This window comes from Chelonoidis abingdonii, unplaced genomic scaffold (genome assembly GCF_003597395.2).
Source record: "Chelonoidis abingdonii isolate Lonesome George unplaced genomic scaffold, CheloAbing_2.0 scaffold1148, whole genome shotgun sequence".
In the NCBI taxonomy this organism is placed as follows: domain Eukaryota; kingdom Metazoa; phylum Chordata; order Testudines; family Testudinidae; genus Chelonoidis; species Chelonoidis abingdonii.
In genome coordinates this window covers 1-17,850 of record NW_027425409.1, presented here as the reverse complement: position 1 = coordinate 17,850, position 17,850 = coordinate 1, and the positions used below count along the sequence as shown (strand labels likewise).

General features: G+C 52.9%; 1 protein-coding gene across 1 annotated transcript; it reads left to right on the top strand.

Moving 5' to 3' along the window:
• Positions 1–8,001: 8,001 nt before the first annotated feature.
• Positions 8,002–17,844, top strand: LOC116836416 (E3 ubiquitin-protein ligase TRIM39-like; the record flags this gene model as incomplete). Its single annotated transcript, XM_032799988.2, is given in 5 exon segments — positions 8,002–8,325; positions 8,849–8,871; positions 8,971–9,031; positions 9,034–9,076; positions 17,413–17,844. Coding segments are annotated over 5 exon segments (868 nt in total), but the record flags the coding sequence as incomplete, so codon positions are not given.
• Between the last annotated feature and the right edge of the window lie 6 nt (positions 17,845–17,850).

Genomic DNA, 17,850 nt, shown 5'->3' with positions numbered 1-17,850 from the left:
ATAAAATCACTGCCGCTAACATTGGTGGGTGATAAAATACTAGCAGAGTGGTAATTAATGCTGAGGACAGGGCAGTGACACAGAGCAATCGGATCCCTTGATAACCTGGACCCATTCAAAGAAAAGTTTGAAAAGAACCAAATGAAAGGTCCTATCCCTAGCAGCAAAGCATGCAGGCCGCGCCTACAGCATGGGGACATGTATCCAGGAAAGCACTAACTGTGAAGAGGATTTAGGGACCATGCTGGGCAAGTCATTCAACATGAGCACCCAGTGTGATGCTGTGGGGATCAGGGCTAACGCCATCATTAGATGTAGGAAAAGAGCAGTGAGAAACACAGGGAGGTGACACACTATCAGTAAGACTGATCCTGGAATACTGCATCCAGTTTTGGCGTCCACCTTCAAAAAAGATTTTGAACTATTGGAGATGGGGCAGCAAAAAGCAATGAGGGCTGGAGAAAAATGCCTGCTAGTGAGCTATTGAGAGAGCTCAGCCTGTTTAGATTATCAAAAAGATCGGGAGGTGACATCATTGAAGTGTTGAAGTAACTTCATGGAGAGAAAATATCGGTATTAATGGGCTCATTAATCTAGCAGAGAAAAGCATAACAAGACCCAGCGGCTGGAAACTCAAAGAGACCAATTCATATTAGAAATATGGCACAAATATTCAACAGTGAGGATGAATCACAAAGGAACAAACTAGAATGGGAAGTAGTGGGAATTGTCGATTTCTTGATGTCTTCTAATGAAGACTAGATGCCTTTCTGCAACATGTTTAGTCAAAAACTAGCTACTATGCTATATAGAAAGCATGTGATATGCAGGGTGTCAGATTACATGCTCTAATTGTCTCTTCTGTCCATAAAGTCTGCTAATTTATGAACAACTGAGCGTAGCACGGGGAAGAGCGTCTTGTGTTCTACTGTATAGTTGGTGTCATCCCCACAATGAAGAGTCATTGAGTGGGGTGATCCAGGGGAAGCAGCTCAAACATCCAATGTGTGTGGACAGGGGCAGGACATCAGCACTGCAGGGGAGGGGTCGGTGCAGGGCCAGTGCTACCATTTAGGCCAACTAGGCGGTTGCCTAGGGTGCCAACATTTAGGGCACCAAAAAGCGGAGCTCCCAATTTTTTTTTAAAGTCTTTCAGCAGCCACTGCCCTGGGATGGAGAGGGAGTCTGAGCCGCCGGAAGACAGCCCAGGGGATCCCCCGGGTCAGCGCACCGCCACCACCAGAAGCCAGCAAAGGGGTTCCCCCGGGTAAGCGTGCTGCCATCGCCGGAGACCAGCCCAGGGTTTCTGGCTGCCAGCGGGGCACTGACCCAGGGCAACCCCTGGGCTGCCTGCCGGCGGCTTAGACTCCCTCTCCTTCCCAGCGCAGCGGCCGCCCCATCCCATGTGATTCTTCTCATTGCCAGCAGGGGTACCGGCGGCTGGACAGAGGTCCACAGCTCTGCTTAGCGCACATGGCACAAGTCCGGCGATGGGCACGACAGCAGGGCTTCTGGAGCAGAGGTGAGCTGGGGTGGGGAGGTGCCAGAGGGCTCCCAGGGGGGGGGGAGCTGCCATGGGAGGGGCACCTCAGGGTGGGGTGGGGGTGCCTCAGTGTAGGGGGGGAGCTGCCACTGGGGGGCACCTCAGGGGGGAGCTGCTGCAGGGCTTGTGGAGGCGGCGCTCAAGGTGGCAGTTTCACCCAGGGCACGAAACTTCCTTGCACTAGCTCTGGGTGGGGGTGGCAGTGACATCACAAGGGCCTTTGGCAGGACCTCAGCCTTTTGGACAAAGCTGGTTGGGAGGCGATGATCTCACAGAGAGACCTTGACATCAGCCAGGCAGGACAGGGTGCTGGACGGAGGCAACTTTGGAGATCCCTGTGGCATTGCTGCAGCACGTCTCCTTCTCGAGGTCTCTCTTTGAGGACTAAGAGAGAATTCACTTTCACGTATGTGAGCACAAGGAGGACCCTCTTTGGAGTTTTCTCCTTTTCTTTTCTTGATTTTGCTAGAAAACGGACATCCCTGTATAGAAAGTAAGAGCCTCCGAGAGGTTTGGAACCTCTTCAGTCTGATCCATCTGGTGCCGGCTGAATTCTAGGAATGGAAAACACTAGATTGTGGGGGCAGCATTTTATTTCTGACCTAGGACTTTGTCCCTTAGAATTACTGGAGACTCTGGGGTTTCTCCTTTCTGTTTTCCCTTTTCCTGTCTCGCCCTCCTTTCTCTTCTTCTCTTGCATCTTTGTCCTTTTCCCCTGCTCTCCTTTCACCACCAGGACCTGTCTGTGCATGTGGAGTGATGGGCAGTGGCTTTGCACTCCAACTCTCATTGCAGGAGGCCCTCCCAAAGATACGTGGCTGGAATAGTGCTCTAAGAGAGACTTGGGACATCTGGTGAGAACTCTCAGCTTTCTGATTCTCAGAGTCTCAGTGCTGATTGTGGGAGCATGGAGCTATTGTGAGGGAAGAGACTCAGGTCCTTGTTACTCTCTTTCAAGACCAAGGAAGTAAGCCAGAACCAAACACGTATTTGCTTGTTCTTGCTGCTTTTCTCCATTCATTGTCTTTGAATAATTCATGATTCTCTCTCTAATGGGCTAGTTCTTCTGAAATACTTACTGAATAATTAGGTTTTAATAAAGCCATATGCAAACCCGTACTTCCAGTGACAAAGGAGTCAAGTGGCACCCTATAGAATGGGAGACAGTCTGCTGCAAAGCTGTGACCCTGAAAAGGATTTCAGGGTCATAGTGGACAAGCTGCTCAACATAATCTGTCAATGTGAAACTGTGGCAAAAAAGGTTAAAGCCCTTCTTGGATGTATAGAGTAGTGAGTATGGAATGGGAAGTGGTCCAGCATTGGTGAGACTGATACTGGTATGTTGAATCAAGTTCTTGTGTCCACATCTTGAATATTATGTTAAAAAAATTGGAGAGGGTACAGAAGAGATTCCTAATTGAGTGATGGGGATGATGCCTTGTAATGAGACATTGAAAAAGCTCAGTCTGTTTAGTATGTGCAAAAGAAGAATGAGAGGTAAGTTGCCCAACTTCATGGAGAGAAAATGTTGAGTCTAAAAGGGCTCTTTTATCTAGCAGAGACAGGCATGACAAGACCCCCTGGATGGAAGCAGAAATCAGAAAAAGTATAATGACAATAAGACCAAGATTTGTAAGAAGGTGATTCATCATTGGAACAAACTACCAAGAGAAATGATGGCTTCTCCATCTCTTGAGATCTTCTAATAAAGACTAGATGCCTTTCTGGAAAATGTTTGAGTAAAAGAAAAACCCAGCTCTTCTGACATACAGGAGGCCTTAGGATATGCAGGGGATCAGATTAAATGCTCTAATGGTTCCTTCTGGCCATGAAGTCTACTAACTTATGAAAAGTTGATTACGGCCTGGGGAAGAGCCTCTTGTGTTCTACTGTGTAGTCGATGTCATCCCACAATGAAGACTCATTGAGTGGGGTGATCCAGGGGAAGCAGCTCAAACATCCAATGTCTCTGGACAGGGGCAGGACATCACCACTGCAGGGGAGGGGTGGGTGTGGCAGTGACATCACAAGGGCCTTTGGCAGGACCTCAGCCTATTGGAGAAAGGTGGTGGGGAGGCGATGATCTCACAGAGAGATCTTGACATCAGCCAGGCAGGACAGGTGCAGGCAAGGGGCAACCTTGGAGATCCCTGTGGCTTTGCTTCAGCACGTCTCCTTCTTGAGGTCTCTCCTTGAAGACTGAGATAGAATTCACTTTCACATACGTGAGCGCAAGGAGGACCCTCTTTGGAGTTTTCTCCTTTTCTTTTCTTGATTTTGCTAGAGAACAGACATCCCTGTATAGAAGGTAAGAGCCTCCAAGAGGTTTGGAACCTGTTCAGTCTGATTGATCAGGTACCAGCTGAATTCTAGGAATGGAAAACACTAGATTGAGGTGGCAGCATTGTATTCCCAGCATAGGACTTGTCCCTTAGAATCACTGGGGACATTGGGATTTCTCCATTTTGTTTTCCCTTTTTCCTTTGTCCCTCCTACCTTTCTCATCTTGCTTCCTTTGTCCTTTTCCTCCGCTCTCCTCCCACCACCAGGAGCTCTGTGTGTGCAGCGGGGGTCAGGGGGGTGGTTGTGGGAGGCCCTCACAGAGAGGTGAGACTGGAATAGTGCTCAGAGTGTGATCTCCTCGGTCGTGACCTGTGCCATTCTTTGGGTTATTTGATGAGAACCCTTAGCCTCCCACTCCTCAAAGTCTCAACCTTGATGGGCTGAGGAGGAGGCTGTTGACAGGGAGGAAACTCTGGTCTTTGTTGTTCTCTTTTGTGTCCAAGCAAATAAGTCACAACCAGTGATCTGTTTTACCGATGTTGATGCTGCTCTCCATTCATTGTCTCGGAGCAGTTCACGATCCTCTCTGACATTCCAATTCTTCTAAAATACTTGCTGAACAACAACTATAAACAATTGTTGGTCTGTAGCTCATTTGAGAGCAACTCTGCTACTGACTGAGTGCATCAGCTAAGACAAGTCACTGCTCCTTTCTCAGCCTTAGTTTCTCCTTCTGTCAAGTACGAATAACAATCCTCTCCCACCTACCTCGCCATGGGTGGATGTTGGGGATCCATTGAAGAGTGTCACTAGTAGCAGTGCAGAATAGGAGGTGTCCTATCACATTGAGCAGTATCAGATTATGACATAATATTCTATTTGATTGGTATTTTATTCTTTTGAAATTGTTAAGAGCAGCAACTACTTAGCTCAGACTGAAGCATCTCATCTAACTTTCTAGATCACAGAGTCTCCTCTTTGTGTACGACGAGACAGTTTAATGCACTGTGACAAACAGGAGATGCTCTTGTTTTGCAAACAAACATTTGTTTGCAAAAGATTTCATCCTACATGTTATGTTTTCAAGAAACAAAGTGGTTTAGTCTGAGTGGATTTTCTGACAGAAAACGGTTTCCATGAAAATTTTCACCCCTTATTTCCTGGGCTCTATCCCTGCCTCGCTGCCTCTTGTTGTCTGTTAGTTAGAACAGGAGTCAGACCTGTTGGCTTCTCTTTTTGGCTCTGTCACCGCTTTGCAATATTGCCTTGGCAGTGATCAGCTTGTTTTCAGGCCTGGCTTTACCAGCAAAGGCTCTAAGGACCTAAATATAAAACTAAGCGTTCTAAGTGATTCCTTTACTTCATTCTTAATCCAGGGGGGCTGTGGTAGAGGTATATAAACCTATGAGTGATGTGGAGAAAGTGGATAAGGAAAAGTTATTTACTTATTCCCATAACACAAGAACTAGTGGTCACCATATAAAATTAATAGGCAGCAGGTTTAAAAGAAATAAAAGGAAGTTCTTCTTCACACAGCACACAGTCAACTTGTGGAACTCCTTACCTGAGGAGGTTGTGAAGGCTGGGACTATAACAGCGTTTAAAAGAGAACTGGATACATTCATGGTGGGTAAGTCCATAAATGGCTCTTAGCCAGGATGGGTAAGGAATGGTGTCCCTAGCCTCTGTTTGTCAGAGGATGGAGATGGATGGCAGGAGAGAGATCACTTGATCATTGCCTGTTAGGTTCACTCCCCCTGGGGCACCTGGCATTGATCACTGTCGGTAGACAGATACTGGGCTAGATGGACCTTTGGTCTGACCCGGTATGGCCGTTCTTATGTTCTTATGTGCTCATTTGCTGCTTGGGCCCACAGCCCGGCTCCATGCGCATTCCCACACCTTGCCCTCTCTGTTTCCCTATCTGTTAATTCTGCTGTGTTAGATAAATGATGGCACAAAATTAGGGGGCTTTCCATGGGGGATGGGGATTTAAGGGCGGAGTTCTCAGTGGCACAGGATTGCCATCCCCAAACTTTGGAAAATCATGAGTCAGGACTCCGAGAATGATGTGATGCCTTTTGTGAGACTAAAAAATAAAAATACTAATAAACATTGAGTTCTTTCTATTTGCCTTGTGATTCTCACACTTTAGGCTGACTCAGGTCACATTTTAAGTTTTTCTCTGCAACCAAGACAACTAGAAACTTCCTTTGTTTAGGTGTCCCTAAGTTCTGTTTGCTAGAAGCTGGGAATGGGCAACAAGGGATGGATCACTTGATAATCACCTGTTCTGTTCATTCCCTCTGGGGCACCTGGCATTGGCCACTGTTGGAAGACAGGATACTGGGCTAGATGGACCATTAGTCTGACCCAGGAGTACAAGGTAGGGAATTGCTGTCAAGTTTAGCGGGTAATAACTTTGGGTTTTAATTACAGGCTGGTTTCACTGAATGTTACCTGGCACAGGTGTGATGCATCATTCAGCTCTGTAAAGCCTTCATTGTACGGGAGATGCTATCACAAAATTAATGATCTGACAGTGTGGTGACAGAATCAGAATATCAAGTCTTGAAAGATACCTGTTGTGGGAAACTTTTCTCTGAGATTCTGAATGTTTTTCACACTCAGCTTCCACTGCTGAACTAAGGGGACTTTTTATACCGCAGTGGGTGTTATCAATCAGTGAGGTTTAAATCACAAGAGCTGCAGGCCAGTCTAGGTGAGTGCGTTTCCTTCAGACTGCAGAACTGATCATTTAAATATCAACACTGTTAATTATTTTGTTCCGCCTGTGAGTGCAGAGAGGGAGAATTACAGCTCAGCACCATTTATTGCCAGTGCCGCCTCCTCCCAGTGCCACAAGCGGGTGATGTTTGGGAGATGCCACCTCTTATTTCCCCCAGTAAAGGAGGACCAGGCCCAGCGGAGCCCAGGGGTACATTCTAGCCCCATGAGGGGAATCTAGCCCCTTGGAGCCAATCAGCAACTGCACCCTGGTCTGAACAATGCACCATTTGAACAGATCATGGTGTCTCCTTTTGGTGACTCACATGGACGGAGCTTATCTTGTGGGTGGAGCTTCAAAGAATCCAGCCACCTTTGCCCCTCCCCTGTTCTGATCCCTGCTCATTTATGAAGCTGTTTTGCTGGATGCAAAGGCTGCTTTTCCGCCTCCTGTCTCTCACTAGCCCCTGATTGATAACACTCACCTGTTACTGTCACTGTGACTTTCCCTGTGCTTGTCTGTAGCCAGGTGATGAACCCCTGGGAAAAAAAGTCTGTTCAGATTCACCTGCCTCTTACAGTGAAATCCCTGCAGGGAGCATTGGGGGCTGTGAGGAAGACGCCAGCAGCAGGGATGACAGGAGAAGTAGGTGCCCCACTAGTCAGATAAAAATGGCCATTTACAAGAGATGAAGGGCTCAGAGCTGGGTGCCTCTGGTTCTGCATCTGAAGCCGTATTTAGAGCCCTGCAGAAGTGGGCTGGTTTCCAGAGGACAGAACCGCATCAGTTCCCACTGCTGCAGCGGAAGCAGTTGGTGCTCAGTTCCTCACACAACAGGGATTTAGGTGGATAACAATTAACAGCCAGGTTTGAATGTGTCTGCCAAAGTGTCCAGAGAGCAGGTGGGGACAGAGCTGGCATCAGCCAACCCGCTGCTCTGTGAGCCTAGCGGGCTCCCTAAAGGCTGCGATCCCAGGAGCACTGGGCACATGGGCGCGGGGCACTCGGCCAGGCTGGGTGAGGCCAGAGCCAGCCCTGACAATGGCCTGGGTGCCCAACACCCATGTGAGCCCCCGGATGGCACCCAAAGGACTTTTAGCACCAGCCCTAGGTCCTGAACTTTGCATCCCTGGGAGCAGGTTGTCAAAGAAGGAGCATCGCCCACATCCTGCTGTGACGGCTCCCCTGGGTGTCTGAGTGCCCAGCGCTGGGCACCCAAAGGCCCCCATGGACACCCTGTGTGCCCCCCCGTCAATCTCTCCTGCTCCCTCGATTTCTCCCCACTCCCCTGTGTCCATCCCATGCTACCTGCAATAACATACTGAGTCTTTACAAAGCACCCTAGACAACCCCGCTATGGAACTGGCCATATGAACTCTGAACTAAAAAAAACCCATTATGGTACGTTTCCCGAAGAATTAAATCTCCTTATAAACCTGATACTGATGTAATCCCCTGCTCCATGGACAGAGGCCCAGTCTGTGTAACTCAAGATCTGTCTGACGTTTTCTCTGTGCCTTTCCTATTCTTCTATTTGAAGGGGAAAGTGAAGACTAGGAGAGAGATGATTGCAGGTGAATTTTACAAACTGCACACACTGCTGAGAGAGGAGGAGCAGCTGCTTCTGCAGAGCCTGGAGGAGGAGGAGAAGGAGACTCTGCAGAGACTAAGGGAAAATGTAACCAAACTCTCCCAGCAAAGCTCCTCTCTGCAGCAGCTGATCACAGAGCTAGAGGAGAAGTGTCAGCAACCAGTTGTCGAGTTGCTAAAGGTGAGATGGCATCAAAATTCTCCACCCATCCAGAATTAGAACTCAGATCCCTGGGTCTGAATTCCAAGAATTAGAGTAAATGTGTTCTGTGGTCTACTGACAAACAGAACATCCGGCTAAGGGCTCCATCAGTTCCAAAATATCCCAGTTGATGTTAGAGGGGAATTCTCCTCATGGAGCCCCAGTGAGGCCATGGGAGATTAAATGGATGATAGAAGAATGATACTGAGCTGAACCCATCCCTGCTCTGACTCCAGAACACTGGACCCAACACAGGCAATAAACAGAGAAACTGATGGGTTGGGTCCCTAGAAGGGAGAACCCTTTAGCTAAATTCCTGACTCACCTACATAACTGAAACAAGTGTTAATGCACAATAGTGTATGAGATTTTACCACAGAACAGTGAAGTCTGGGAGGGTTGATCTATTTTCTAGATGAAAGTTTGATGCCCAGAATGAAACTCACACAGTTTTATGCACATTGTGTTACTACAGAACATTGATTCTCTAATTTCCTTTCAGGATGTGAAAAGCACATTAAGCAGGTGTGTTTCCTATGTTCATTGCTCTTATATTCTTGGTGGTGGTTCTGGGATAATGTGTGTATAGAGCAGCTGAGTGATGATGTGACGTTTTTTTCATAGGAGTGAGAATGTGAAAATCCAGGAACCAGAAGCTGTTTCTACTGATCTGGAGAACGTGTATAAAAAATTTCCCTTGACATGAAGGAAGTGCTGAAGAGATTCGGAGGTGAGTGGATTCTACTAGGACATTCAGCTGTGTTGTGCCTGGGGTTCTGGACAGAGCCTGTGACCCCCAGGACACACATGCACCGAGTTGACAGGCTTGGAGCTGTGATAGCTGGAGGCTGATGCGCTGAGTACTGGGCAGTTTGCCTGCTACTTACAGCTACCTGCTGGTACTTGCCCGGGTGTCTGACCAGGCCCCGTCACTCTGACATCCTGACCCCTCCATGGCTGAGTTACTGGGTGTCCCTGAGCCATGTGCTGTGAGGCCTGGACTGGGCCCATTGTACTGGTAGCTGCACAGACGGGTAATGGATGTGTCTGTGCCTCTCTCCTGGGACGTGTGAGGGCTACGTTGTGTGGGCACCGCTCAGCACTGCCCCAGCCCCCATTAGCCAAGGCTGGCCCAGCTTTCTGAGCTGGAGGAAGGGCCAGTCTGGCTGCTGTGGTCTGACCTGGGCTGTCTCTTACTGGGTAACAAGGTAAGTCTAACGGGCCCTCGTCTGCTCTGAGCACAGCCCAGTGTGAGGTTGGGTCAGTGGTTTGCTGCTCAGTGAGTGTGACCCTGTCACAGTGGCTGAGTGTGAGCTGCCCCCATCAAAATCCCAGCGCGGAGACCGGGGGCAACGGCAGAAACCTGACAGTGAGGAGGGACAGAGAAGAAACTAAGGCAGAGGAGAGGAGGGTGGGAAGGTTCAGTGAACTCGGTCTGTGATTGTTGAACTGGCCCATTCCTCCTGCCTCCCGCCACCCTGCTTCTCTCTTCCCACCCACCCCCAGCAGGGGCAGTCGAAGGGGCCAAGCTGGGTGTGTCTGTCCTGGCTGATAGAGGCTGCGCAGTCGGTGCCGGCTGCAGGGCCAGGATCTCAGGGCTCCAGGGAGCAGGAACCCCAGGCTGTGGGGGAAGCAGCTTCCTCTCTGTGAGTGGCTGGAGCCAGCACATCCCTGCTCCCCTCCCTGTTCACTGCCCCCAGCCCAGCACAGTCTGTGCTTACTGGACCCTGAACACGGCTGGGCTCTGGGCTATTCCACACCCAAGACCCCTGAGCCTGTCGGGATCCTGAGCCAGTCAGCTCAGTGCCTCGTTCTAGGGGATCACCAGCCCCTGGGGAGCCTCCTGTCAGCCCCCCAGAAGCTCCTTCTGGGCAGGGTCCCAGCCCTGAGTCACTCGCTGGCTGGTCCAGGCTGGCCAAGCCCAGGGTCTCCAGCAGGGCCATTGGTGCTGGCACCGCGCTCACTGCCAGAGCTCCCAGCCCCTGACCCAGCCCGGCCTGTTGTCCCAGCGCTGACCCCTCCCCTGCGGGTGAGGACACTGCTTCTCTCAATGGCTGAGCTCCTCTCTTTGCCACTGCCTCTGTTGCTGCACTCGCAGGCTCAGCCCGTGCCAGGACCAATGCGGCGCTGCTGGGGCTGCTCCTTCCCTTGGCACCTGGATTCTCTGTGTCTGGGTAAATGGCAGGTGAGTGGGCAGGGACCTGCTCAGAGACACATGCCCTGAGCTGCACCCAGAGGGCAGAGACCAGCCAGGGCCAGACAACAAAGTGCCACTGCCCTGGGATTAACCCTTTCCTTCCACTCACCCCAGCAGCCCTGGCCGGTCAGTGCCACTCAACTGCCTGCGCTCTGACCCCAGGGACCCGGGTCCGGCAGCTCAGGGGAGTCTCTGGGTAAATGTGTGGGGCAGAGTAACCAGGGCTCCCTGCGCCCCAGGGTCCCCATGTGCAATGGGGAAGGCCCTGCGCTGTCATGCAGCCCTTAGGGGCTGGGCAGTGAGTGTTATTGATACCAGCCTCAGCCATTTCAGGGTATCTTGGCAAGCATCTTGCCTCAGTTTATCCTCTTCAGCACTCCTTAAATTATGCCTCACAGTCCAAAAGTTCTGAGAGAAAAGTCCCCTCCTGGGGTCCGCTCTGAGTCCAAGTAAACCCCCAAATAAAATCTTTTCCCTCACTCTGCTCCAGCCTCCAGCTCTCACTCCAGCTCCTCACTGTCCTCAAGTCAGGAGCCCTCAGTCCTTCCCAGAGCTGGGCTTGGATTAGTGTCCATGGTGGAATCAGATGACTCCAGCCCTCCCTCCTGGAGCTGGGTCATTTCAGACTGTGCCTCTATTCTCTGCATCCACTTTCTCCAGCTGGGGGCAGGTCTCCAGGTTCTGTCCTGCTCCAGTTGCTGCTGTCATTGTCATCTCTGGCAGCTCCTCCCCCTTAGGGGAGCTCCTCTGCCTAGGACAGTGGTTCCCAAACTTTTTTGATCAAGCCCTCCCTTACCTGGTTTGTGCCCCCACCCTGGGAGCTGCTGTCAAGAGCTGAGCCAGGAACGGGGCTCCAGTTGGGGCCAGGAGCTGAGGGCCATGGCTGGGAGTGGACCCGCAGTTGGGGCCGGGAACTGGGGGCTTCGGTGGGGGGTGGAACCATGTTTGGGACTGGGGCTGCAGCTGGGTTCTCAGCCTGGAGCAGTACCGGGAGTGGGTGGCTGAAGTCGAGGCCGGAGATGCAGCTGGGGCTCTTGGTGGGGCCGGAGTGAAGCTGGGAACAGAGCGGGGCTGGGTGACATTCCCTTCCTGCCACTATGGGGCCTGTCCAGGCCCTGCCCTGCCCTGCCCTGCCCTGCCCTGCCCCCCAAATGTTCCTCCACACCCTTGAGGGGGGCACTACCCACAGTTAGGGGACCACTGCTCTAGGGGGATTTAATGACTTCCAGGTTGGTCTGGGTTGTCTCATTCTCCCTTACAGGATCCTGTCACAGGTAGTCTGGTCCCTCACTCCCCTAACAGGGCCAGCCCTCTTGATAGATTTCCCCCCACCCCGAGAGCCAGCCTGTATTCAAAGGGAGGCTTGACCATGGCTGACACTTGGTTATGTTCTGCTAGAAAAGTTTCAAACTCCAGGGAAGTAAATTAGTGGCCACTTCCAGGAGCTGCACAGACCTAGGGAGGCAGGGAGCCTTCCTTAGCCCCGGGCCCCAGCTGCACCACTGACCAGACTTTTAATGTCCCAGTGGGTGGTGCCAACCGGAGCCACCAGGGTCCCTTTTCAACCAGGTGTTCCAATAAAATAACAGACACCTGGCAACTCTATGGACAGGTGCCAACCCTAGGTCCTGTTCACATGGCCCAGTAACACCCAGCTGAGCCAGGTACAGGCAGTCACATGCCAGGCTAGGCCCCTGGCAGGGACCCCGAGCTGCCAGCTGCCATGGTCACTCACAGTGTTAACTCTGTCACATGCCACTCACCGCGCTTAGAGCCCCCTGGACCCAGCCCCAGGAACTGCTGTAACCTAGAACCATAGCAATGCAGGACTGGAAGGGACCTCGAGAGGTCACCTAGTCCAGCCCCCCACGCTAGGTCAGGGACTAGACTATCCCTGGCAGGGATTTGTCCAACCTGTTCTTACAAACCTCCAGTGACAGGGATCCCACAACCTCCCCTGGAGCCTGGTGCAGAGCTTCACTGCTCTGAGAATTAGAAAGTGTTTCCTCATCTCCAGCCTCAACCTCCCTTGCTGCAGATTGTGCCCATTGCTCCTTGGACAGGCCAGTTCCCAGCGGACAGGAGCTCACATCATAACTCACTTTAACGGCAGCCTTACTGGCCACCTCCGCAGGGAGGCCAAGGCCTGAACAGGCCGCAGGGACGATTCTTCCCCAGGGAGAGGGTCCGGCAGATGTCAGAGCTGAGCCACGTTGGCAGGACGGTGGGGGACTGACACAGCCTTTTTCTCCTTACACCCTCAATACACAGAGCTGCAGTAGCTGTGGTGTAAAACCCAATTCGTACCCCCAGCACTGAACTCACTGGCCCCAAGGGTCCTCTCCGTATACTGGGTTGGGGAGTGAGTAAGGGGCACTGGAAGAAGGGGCCAGGGGGCCATGGCCCCATCACTTTGATCAATGAGAGGGCTATTCCCTCCCACTTTTTACCAGCTGTAAGGGTGAGGCGCTGATGGGGGAGGGGCCGAGAGGAGAGACCAGGGGTCAGGGGTGTTGGGAAGAGGTGGTGTGAAGGCAGGGGCTCAGGAAGAAGGGGCAGTGTGAGAGCGAGGGTTCAAGGGTGCGGGACAGGAGCTGAAGGAAGAGAAGGTCTGGCACGAGTGGGTGACCCTCTACTTTTAAGGAGCTTCCATCACTCCTGGGGAGAGCACCATCCCGGATCCTGATCCATGGGCACATCTGTGTTTTTTTGCCGGGTGTACAGAGCTCTCTGGGTGGAGACACTTTCACGCCGCCCAGGAACCTGTACGGGAGGCCCCACTGCCCAGGAGGCCAAGGGCTCTCATTCCCTGCCCTGGGGTGAAGGGAGGGGCTCTGGCTGCTGTTCCCGTCTCAGGAAGAGGGTGAAGGGATGTGGACACAGACAATGTTCCTCTTGCTCTGTGAGGGGGCCGACCTGGCTCCACCCTGGGCTTCAGAGCCTGAGCTCCAGCCAGAACCTGAACGTCTATGCAGCTATTTTCCATTCCAGAGAGGGAGCCCCGACCTAGTCTGAATCTGTCCACCCGTTCCAAGACTCGCTGCTGCAGGCTGTGTAGAAGGACCCCAAGTGTGTCTCCAGAGTCTGAATGTGAAAGTTCCCAGCGTGTCTGTCCCAGGGCTGGTTAATGAGAGCGAGGAGGGTGGCTGGCACAGTCGTTAGATGGAGACACCTGAGCTCCTGGGGCTCTGAGATGGTCTCTGTGACTGTTATCCATTCTGGGAGATGCCCAGGTGCAGCCGTAGAGGTCTGTGCCGCTAGTATCGTCCATGGGACAAATGTCTCTGGGCAGAGAGTTCAGGCTGGAGCCAAGTGTCCATTTTCAGCCTGATTTATGGGGCTGAACTCAGGGCCCAGGGGGCATTTGTCTGCAAAGGGCAAATTAACCAGCAGCTCTGGAGTGTTTCATAGCTGATGTCCTGAGCCTGACCTGCCTATAACTGCGTTTCAGGGATGTTGACAGTCTCTCATTGCAAGTCACTGAGATTGGGGCTCCTAAGTTGCTCAGACAGGTTTGCAGTGGAGCTGGGTGAAATGTTTTGGACAAATCGTTTATTTTCTGCAAAATTATATTTCAGGTCAACAGAAACTATTTGTGAATCCATGTCGAGTTCGCTGACTAGTTTCAATTAAGAGAAAAAGGTGCCAGCCTCTTCCCTTGTAGCCTTTAGCCCAGTGGCTGGGCCCTCAGCTGGGAGCCCCAAGTTCAATCCCCCCTTGTGATGCCATGAGGGCTTGGGACTGCTGGCTCCAGGTGTCTGATGATGTCCCCTGTGTCTAAACACTGCCATGGGCACTAGGGCCAGAGCGTGGGAGAGAGAACGACTCTGCAGCCCAGTGGGTCAGGCCCTCACCTTGGAGCCCAGAATCCTGCTCCTCTGCTCCAGTAACCCTGTAATTATTGATCTATAACCCCAGTGAGGGGAGGGTTACGGCCCCTGGCACAGCAGTGTCTCAGGCCATGTCTGCCGGGGTTCCTTGCACTGCTGTATCTGCACTGGTGCAAACCCCTAGTGCAGAGCGCTGTGCAGTGTGTGAACTGGGACTGGAGGGCAGTAAGTGGGGGAATCCCTCCTCCCTCTCCACTGCCTGGCCTCATTAGCAACAGCCCATTAGTTTGGCATTTATACCCCCCCCCCAAATCTTCCACTGTAATACCCCCCAAGTGAGCCCATTCTAACACTGCCCCCTGGGGGTGGGGCTGGGCCCGGCGAGGGAGGCTGGCTGTGGAGTTTTCCTGGCTGGAAGGTGGGGCCCATGGGCCCCCAGCATGGAGAGACCCAGCTGCTCCCCCTGGGGCAGGCTGCAGCCCCAGTGTGTGTGGGGACAGCACCGACCTGCTCTGCAGTGGCCGGCTCCAGGCACCAGCCAGCAATCAGGTGTTTGGGCCAGCCAAGGGAAGGGGTGCCACACTGGCGGGCTGTTCGGCAGCAATTCGGCGGCGGGTCCCTCTTGGAGGAAGCACCTGCTGCTGAATTCCCGCTCCAGAAGAAGAAAGCGGCGGGTTGAGCTGTCACCGATTGTGATTACGGCTTTTTTTTTTTTTCTGCCACTTCAGGTGGCAAACCCTGGAGCCGGTCCTCCTGATACTTTCTGAGCGAGAAACCAACCACATATGGCCTGAAAGCAACAGAGATTCCCTGGGGCCTGTCTCTCCTTCCCCATCTCTGGCTCCCGCCCGTCCCTTACCCTTCCCCAACCCCTGTGAGGGAAACTGGACCCTGTGTCTATTCTGACCCCTCACCAACATCCCTCCCTCTCTTCTCACTCCCCCTTCTGCTCCCTGGGCTCAGCTGCCCCAAGGGGTTCCTCTTCCTCCTGGGTTGGGGAGTGAGTAGAGTGGCGGCACGGAAGAGGTGAGCACAATCGGACGGGCCATGCCCATCACTTTTACAATGGGAGGCTATTTCCCTCCCACCCTTTTACCATCTGTAAGGGGCGAGCGAATGAAATGGGCGGAGAGGGCCGAGAGGAGAGACCATTAGGGGTCAGGGTGTGGGAAGAGGTGGTGTGAAGGCAGGGCTCAGGAAGAGGGGCAGTGTGGAGGCAGGATTCAGGGTGTGGGGACAGGAGCTCAGGAAGAAGTGCTGGCACGAGTGATAACGTGACCCTCTACTTGAGGGACGCTTCCATCACTCTGGGAGAGCAACCAAGTCGGATCCTGATCCACAGGCACATCTGTGTATTAATTATCGGGTGTACAGAGCCAGGTAGACTGTGAGTTCTCCACTTCCCCTGCCCTTGGAGTCGAAGGGAGGGGTCCCTGGGTGGAATTTCTCATTGCTTCTGCTTTAAATAATCAGTGAGCGCGACTCAACCTTCCCCGTCCTAGGCAAGCAGGATTCAGTGTTTTGAAGGGGAAATGTGGACACAGACCACATGTTCCCCCTCTGCACTGTGAAGGGGCAGACCTAGGTCCACCCTGGGCTTCAAGAGCTGAACTCCAGCCAGAACATGAAAAATCTTTGCAGCTATTTTAATTCCAAAGAGGAGCCGCATAAGCCTGATCTGGTCACCCTGTTCAAGTCTTCGCTTGCTGCGGGCTGGTAGAAGACCCAAAGTGTATCCAAAGTCTCAAGTGTGAATGTTCCCCATGCCACCTTCTATTTATTTCTCACCCCTGCCCCTCCCCTCCCCCTCTGGCTCCATGACACCTGCACCCCTCACCACCCCTCCAGTCCCCTGCTGCCAGCTCCTCCTCTGCCCCAAGTCCCAGCTCTACCCTGGCCCCATCTGCCTCCCTGGTGCCTGCTGTTACCTTTGCCTCCTATGCCTGCCTGGTGCCAAGTCCCTTCCCTCACTCCCTTTTGGGACCCCTGGCCTCAGCCCCTCCCCTCACCTCAGCACTGTTGCACCCCTCCCCTCCCCCTCTCCTAACCTCTGGGCCCCTCCCCTCCCTTCATCCTCCCTCTGCCCCCCTGGTGCCCACATCTTCCTGCACACGCCTCTGCCCCCCTAGGGCCTGCCCTTCCCCACACTTCTCTCTGCCCCCTTCTGCTCACCTGCTCCCTCACCCCCCATTCTGTCCCTTTGGCACCAATGCCTGTTCATTCGCTCCCCCCTATGCTTCTACCTCCCCACTCCTCATCCTCTCCCCCTGCGGCCCCCTGGAACCTGCCCTTCCCTTCACACCCTTGTCCTCCTTGTTAGCCAAATGGGCTCGTTCTCCCCGGAGCTAGTCAATTACTCCAAGGAGGCACAGAGAACAAGACTGAGTTTTATACAGACCTTTATTGAGCGTTCAGCTGAGCGGGTGCCCTCCCCGACTAATGCCAGAGGAGTGACACCCTGAGACATAGTAGTTATTACATATATATACCATTATTTACATCATATCAGACCACACTGACACAGCATATTTTCCAGGAGTTTGCAGACGTGGGGTACATAGGTCTATTTGCCTGTTGATACACTCTAAACATTCCACGTTGTTCTCCTTGACCAAAGTACTTAGCAATGTTTGGTATTGGTTATGAAAGCAGGTCACTATTTCACAAGAACAGCAAAGCCTTAATCATTTTATCTATCATCCTGGTGCCCCTCCCTTCCCTTATCACCCCATTGCCCTTGTGCCTGCCCCACCACATGTCCTTCCCTCCACCCCCTCTGCCCCTGTCACCTCCCTCTCCCCTTTCCTCTCCCAGCATCAGTCCATCCCCTCCCCTCCCCCGCCTCCCCTGACACCTTCCCACCCCTCCCCCGTTCCTCCTGCCTTTCCCCTCATTGTCTCCTGAGAGGCAGAGGGGCCCTGACTCCTCCCCTCAGGCTACAACCCCCCGCCAGCGATTAACGGGGATGCAGGTTAATTTCCCTTTGATCCCAGTGACCAGCCCCTGCCCCCGGCCCTGACTCTGTGACTCTCTCCCCAGTGGACGTGACTCTGGATCCAGACACGGCAAATCCCGAACTTGTCCTGTCTGAGGATCGGAAACGTGTGAGACTCGGAGACACATGCCAGGATATGCCCGGCAACCCTGAGAGATTTGATCCTTGTCCCTGTGTCCTGGGCGCTGAGGGATTCGCGGGCGGGAGGTGTTACTGGGAGGTGGAGGTGGGAGACAAGACAGAGTGGGAACTGAGGGTTTGTAGGGAATCTGTGAGCAGGAAGGGGTGGGTCACACTCACACCTGAGGATGGATTCTGGGTCGTGTGGCTGTCGGATGGGGGATACAAAGCCCTGACCTCCCCCCCGACCTCCCTCCTCGTGAGCATCAGGCCCAGCCAGGTGTGGATATTCCTGGACTATGAGGCGGGCGAGGTCTCGTTTTACAATGTGACTGACAGGTCCCATCTCTTCACTTTCACTG